This window comes from Oryzias latipes, chromosome 22 (assembly GCF_002234675.1).
Source record: "Oryzias latipes chromosome 22, ASM223467v1".
Classification (NCBI taxonomy): Eukaryota; Metazoa; Chordata; class Actinopteri; order Beloniformes; family Adrianichthyidae; genus Oryzias; species Oryzias latipes.
This window is the reverse complement of record NC_019880.2, coordinates 7915730-7922288: the sequence shown is the minus strand read 5'-3', so window position 1 is coordinate 7922288 and position 6559 is coordinate 7915730. Positions and strand designations below refer to the sequence as shown.

The window sequence follows — 6559 nt, the reverse complement described above, 5'->3', positions numbered from 1 at the left end:
ACAATGAAATTTACCAGATGTGTGACCATTGATCAGCTCAATCACCCAGCTGCAGAATGGACCAAAGCCCTAATGCAAATTTGACATTTATAACAAAAAAAGAAGGAAAATGTCAACATTTCAATCAAATATATCACTTGTTTTGCATTTTTCATGAAGGCTATTCTTAAATGTTTTTCAAAACTTTGAAAACGAAACACCCTTTGTCACTTCAGTCTTATGTAAGTGGTTTTATTAATCGACAGATAAAGTTTATACCTTGATGTTGCAAGTGTTTCTTCACACTTACACAATCAAACTCTGTCAACAAAACATTCAGGTACACTTTTTGGGATATTTTGCGATATGATTAAATTGAAAAATACTTTATGACAGTGTCCTTACAGGACGTTTGCTGATAGCACAAACCTTGGAGTTAAGGAAGGGTGAAAGATACAGTATCTTGATCGTGTGGAGATATCAGATTTCCATCAAGCAGCAAAAAGAATGATCTGCCATTAAATGTTGACTCAAAACAATATAACATGATGTTCCTGCCAGATGAGTGTGTGCTGCATATTTTTGGATAACTCTGTGATCAGTGGTAATCTCACGCAGCTTCATTTTTCCTGTAATCTATGTTTTTTTTCCATGTTTTTCCCTGTCCTTGTCTCTGTTACAGAGGACTTTGGACCAACTGCATGTGTTATGCAATTATTAACAATTAATCCATAGCACGTTTTGTTTCTTTTTGTGCATTTTATTTCAAAATATCCAAACTTTTCAGTCATGTTTTTGGTTTTCCAGGTTTATTATCTATCCCTAAAACTTCTTTTACCTAATTTAAATTCATTTATTTTACCTGAACTATTTTAGAGGAGCTTCTTTTTTGCTTGTTTGCAAATTTAGCCAATTAAAATTCATTTTTAATTAATAAATCAGCTGATCTACAAGAACAGAGACAACTAACTGGTCAGTGTTGCAAAAAAAACTTTTTATTTAAATAAAATAGCAAATATATATTTTTTCAGATGTGCCGATTTAAAAATATTCATGTATCCATAGAGGAATTTCTGATAAATTTAGCTGAAAATAGATAGTAGAAAATAGATAATATTAAGAAAGCTTGGCTTCTTGGGTGCAATTATTTAAAATAAATTTTGTTGAAAAGTCTTTTGAACAATTTATGTCGTAGGTGAGTTTTCTAATTTGATTTTTTAACTATAATATTTTGACCTTTTGTGGTCTGTTCAGTTACAGCAGCCCTGATATATAAACTGTGAGCCCCAGGATCTCAATATAAATTACTAATTGAAATGTTTTAATTAATTGTATTAGTGTCTAGTTTTAAATTTTCTTACTAAATTTATCTTAATTAGAAATTAAAACGCTTTTAGTGCGATATTAAAATAAATTTTTCACTAAGTGTTCTTTAATTTCTAAGAAAAAATGAACTTTCACTGTGTTTTTGTTCGTGTCTCTCTCTCTTTCTCTCTCTCTGCTGCCCTCTGTTGGTGATTGGCGGAAGTACCGATGCAGGGTCTGCTACGTCACAACCGGATGTTGATACTGTCTCAGAGCAGCGCAGTAACAGCTGAAAAAGAAAAACAAAGCAACGACGACGACCACGAAAGAAACAACAGGTTTATGCCTAAAATCGTCTTCATTTATCAGTGACATTATTCCTGAGCCAAACATTCGGCTCCCCACAAAGTTATTCAAAGAGGTGAGGAAGGTTTTCTGATCAAAATGTTCTCTTTGTCGTTGTTTTCCTGTCGTCGTTGTTAGCTAGCTAGTATGTCGTTGGGTTGTTGTTTTCAGACTTTCTGATTGACTTAATTCTACGATCGCTTCATGCCTGATAACAGTGAAAAGCAGTTCACGTGGCACCATTAGGTTTGCTAACAAAAACAAATCTTTTATTATTATTATTATTATTATTTTTTTTACCAAATTGGGTTTTTAACAACATCCATGTATTTAAAAAATTAATAAATATATTATTTCATTTGGATTGTACTTCTTTGTCTAATCTAACACTGATTTTTAATGCGTTAGTTTAGTTATGTATGAAGGTATAAACTATATTCTAGTTTATATGTCATTAGACTGACAATTCTTGTTTTTCTTTTTTTTTTTTTAAACCTTTCAGATAGTGGTGGTAATTCCCAGCAACACAACGATGGGACGCATCTTTCTGGACCACATTGGTGGAACGCGTCTCTTTTCTTGTGCCAACTGTGACACCATCCTGACAAATAGATCTGAACTGATCTCCACACGATTCACTGGAGCCACAGGCAGAGCCTTTCTCTTTAATAAGGTACAAACCAATAAGTACTTCACCTTAAAGTCCCACTCCGATCATCTTTTGAGTTATCATAAAAGCGTTACCAGTGGTCTTTTAATTGTGATTATACAGTCTTTAGGTAAAATAATAATAAATAAAAAACTGTAATTTTCTAGGAAATAGTTTAGAAATAGTTTCATGCTCTCCTGCTAACTTACAGCCCCTCACAACCCCAACCAAAAATAGTGAGCAATTTTGCAGCTTTCCTGCTGTACAGTTTTGAGTCCGATATCAACTTGGATGAGGAAAAGAAAGACGTTATAATGTTCATGGGTTGTGCAAAAGACTCAGAGAGCAAAGTAAAGAGAAGAAGTCAAGACTGCAGCAAAATAAAACAACTCACGAATAAGCGATTCTGGGACTCCAACAGTGCTGGACAGCGCTTTATTGAAATGTCCATCAACCTTATATACATGTTTAGAACACCAAAAAGCCTCAATTTCACAGAAGTGGGTCTTTAAGGTCCCACAATATTCAGTATTTTGTTGTATGTCTTATAATTCGAGTCCTTTTTTGATGAATATGTGGACTTCATAGGTGGTGAACCTCCAGTATAGCGAGGTCCAGGACAGAGTGATGCTAACCGGCAGGCACATGGTGAGGGACGTCAGCTGCAAGAACTGCAACAGCAAGCTTGGCTGGATCTATGAGTTTGCCACCGAAGACAGCCAGCGGTACAAAGAGGGACGGGTCATCCTGGAGAGGGCGTTGGTTAGAGAGAGTGAGGGTTTCGAGGAGCATGTCCCCTCAGACAACTCTTGAGTTGTGGATTCTACCGCGCCTTCTTACCCTTACTCCTTTATACCCTTTGGCTTGGCCTGTGCCCTGCATATCACCACCTGCAGACTGACGTGTTCAGATTAACCCCCACAGACCTCTGACATATGAACTTAGACGGCCGCTGATTAAAAGAAAGGTTTGTTGGGTCTGCCCTCAAAGTTCTTTCCCAGTTTGTCACAGAGCAATTCTTTAATGCATTGCTAAGAAGTTCCACCTTTGCTAAAATTTATATGCACCCCCCACTGAGAGAATTCATTACGGCACAAAGCCCAGAGCACACATGATCAAACATGGATAGAGCTTTACAGATTTTATGGCTATGGTTGTTTTTTGTTTTTTTTAAAATGAATGAAAAAGCAACCACAATTACAAAACACAAGTGAAATTGGTCAGTTGTACACACTGCTTTTGTGGTATTTGTTCCTGTGCTGTAGATTTAGTCTTAGATTGTGTCACTGGTTAGCACTGAATGCATTGAAAGCATCACAGTAGGTGTTAATGCTGTTTTGATTACTTTCGTTTTAGCCTGTAGTGTAATGGATGTAGTTCAAATTCCCTCATGTAGTTGAAACCATGAGAACGGCACAGAGTGATGTCATACTTAATCATCCTGTACGATAATGAATCCCTTTCTGTAATTTTCTTTGATCCACATTTTGAAATGTACACAAAGTGGCTTAACTCGTCGCTACTGTTTGTGTTGTGGACAGTTGAATTCATTTGTACGTCATTCCCATCACTTTTGTGTGTGTGTGTGTGTGTGTATGTCTGCGCAAATGACATCTCCAGTGACTTGTGTCTTTTTGGACACTGAATGTGTTTGAAATGTGGTGGAGATCTACTGCTTCACAAAAGGATGGGATTCGTTTAAAAGTAGCTCCAAATTCTGACGAAATGAAACTTTTGGCATGGTGACCAGCGCTCTTTATATGATCCAAGGTTTATGGCATATCATGTCATGCCATGACACGTTTCTCAGAACACAAAGCTTTAAAGGGGTCTCTATTAAATGGCATAAGTAAAGTCTTCATCTTTGAATTAGACCAGACCCTTTATTTTTTATTTAAAATTGTACAGGGGAAAATAACAGATTTTTCTAGAGATTTTTTCATGACTATTCAAGTCCCTTTGGAGTGAGGTTGTTGTGTAGTTTTGTTTCCTTGTTTCCTTGCTATGACGTGTAAAAGCCTGCAGGAGTTGGAGGACAACGTGAGCTGTCATTTCCAGGACACTGACACATTCTAAGGTCAGTGAGTGATGGATGTCCTTTTTGTTGTTATTGCATTTTATTTAGTCAGTTTAAAAAAAATTATCTTACATATTTTCGTGTGTTATGTTTCAATTGAATATTCTCATGACTTTAAAGTTGATTGTTTTCATCTATGAATATTGCTGCATTTTCTCGGTAGTGATTTATAAATTACAAAAAAGAAAAGAAAAAAATGCCTTGATTCTAATTTTTACAGTATGTATGTGTCCCTTTGGTATTCATAGTGCATTTAATCATTTTTGTCTCATTAAGATAAGATAAGATATTCCTTTATTAGTCCCACGATGGGGAAATTTCCTTGCTGCGGCAGCAGTACAGGAACAGAGAGCAATGTATAAAAGAAACAAAACTATGGAGTCAGTATAAACACATATATACACAATATACACACATACATTTCCAAAAAATTGCACAGGATGACCATATAAGCAGTTATTGCATTACTTATTTCATTACTTATCAGGATATAAGCAATGGAATAAGTAATTATAAGTAAGATTATAAGTAATAATATAAGTATAAGGATATGGATTTACAGACTGATCTGGGGAAAAGCGAGAAAATAAGTAACAAAAAGAATTTAGAAACTGGGACGGTAAAGACATCATCAAAGCCTTTTATTCGGCTGACTGGTGGAGGGAATCACAAGGACCAAATGACCTAAAACAAATGACGGGGACAAAACAAAGTTTGGCAATGTCTGATCAATTCTCAGGCTTTTCAGATATTCATGAAAGTTGGCTGTTAGTAGAAAAACCACTAGTGACCTGTAGGTGGCAGCAGAACACCGTCCCACCCTTGGCTGGTGATGTACAATCTTCTCCAATAACCCTTGTGCGATCCTAGGCACTTTAACATTGGGAGTGGGGTCATCTAGACCCCACAAGACAGAGCCTTTTTTTTCAGTGATTTGTAATCTTCATTGGTGTCCATGGATTACATGACATCTTTCAAACCTTTATCCACCTTTGTCATGGTAGGGAGAACATGTCAATGGTCATCTTGACCCTATGGGATAGCACAAGGGATATTGAATCCTCTTGGAAAAATATGTGACTCCATTCATTTTATATTCACTCCGTTAAAAATAAAACACACATAAAAGTCTAATCTTTGAGATTTACTCTGCTTTTTTAAAGAATTCATCAAATATTGCAAGACGTAAGTGTGCCAGATTAAAAAAGCACTCCCACTTTCACGCAACACCCAGTGAATCATCCGTAATGATTAGGTTTGACTGCATCTGATTTATAAATAGGAAGTGATGACTTACTCCTAATCCACCCACCAGCGCTGCGGTGCTGCCGTGGATCTATTTTTAGCCCAGATGCTGCTGGAAGACGTCTTGGTTGGTGTGATCGAGGGCCTGTGTCACACTGGAAGAATCAACAATAGGCATGCTTTCCTGCAGCCCCCCCACCCAGGAGATGCCTCAACTTGATATAGACTTGCTCCAATCAAGCATTAAGGTTGTCACAACAAACAACTCCTTTCAAGGTTCCTTTTTTGTGGGAATACTTTTCATTTTTTTAAAGGTCTACTGCAATTAAAATTCCACGCATGACTAGAGACAGAAAGGAGGTTCTTCTCTGGAAACCTCACCTTGATACTTTATTATTCATCACCGCCTTTCTTGGCTTTTGTCCTCAGATGACCTCAGGATTGTCTTTGTTGCAAAAAAGAAAAAAATCCCATCAAGCCAAATAGGAGTAATTAACCCGCTTTGTTGATCCTGTTTGCCTGCAGTGGGCGGGAGTGACTCAAATCTAGGCGTGACTGTCTTATGGAGTTGTTTGTTCACACAATTACCTGCTCAAAATAATTTCCGGCATCAGGATTCCCACAGGATAAATCAATGAAACAGCAGAGTCGTTATGACATGACGAACTCGTGTGTCTGAAAGGTTGCTGGAGCCCGTACGTCATCTCTGAAGTGATATTCACATCTAGCATAAGAGCTGTAAAAAGAAAGGCGGGTGTGGCTGGGAAAAAAAGAAATTGAACCCCCAATTATTTCATGATTCACCAGCCTTACAGCTATTTTAGTCACGCCTCCCTCCTCCTCCATTATTGTCTTTCACGTTTGACAGGATATCAGAAACACAGTCCCCTCCTAAATAATCCAGAATTTCTCTTTTTCCATCTCTCTCTTCACATACACAAAGAAGTGACATCATTCTG

At 37.1% G+C, this 6559-nt stretch overlaps 1 protein-coding gene across 1 annotated transcript; it reads left to right on the top strand.

Moving 5' to 3' along the window:
* The first annotated feature begins 1697 nt into the window (after positions 1-1697).
* ypel5 (yippee like 5) lies at positions 1698-3188 on the top strand. Its single transcript, NM_001201527.1, has 3 exons — positions 1698-1705; positions 2132-2302; positions 2867-3188. Exons 2-3 carry the CDS (start codon positions 2162-2164, stop codon positions 3089-3091), a joined length of 366 nt encoding a protein of 121 aa, NP_001188456.1. The 5' UTR covers positions 1698-1705; positions 2132-2161; the 3' UTR covers positions 3092-3188.
* The last annotated feature ends 3371 nt before the right edge of the window (positions 3189-6559 follow it).

Bases quoted from the DNA above. Each gene is read 5' to 3' on its own strand.
- ypel5 (NM_001201527.1), top strand. From the start codon at position 2,162: ATGGGACGCATCTTTCTGGACCACATTGGTGGAACGCGTCTCTTTTCT. The intron at 2,303-2,866 runs GTACAAACCAAT...TGGACTTCATAG, and splicing joins GAGCCTTTCTCTTTAATAAG to GTGGTGAACCTCCAGTATAG.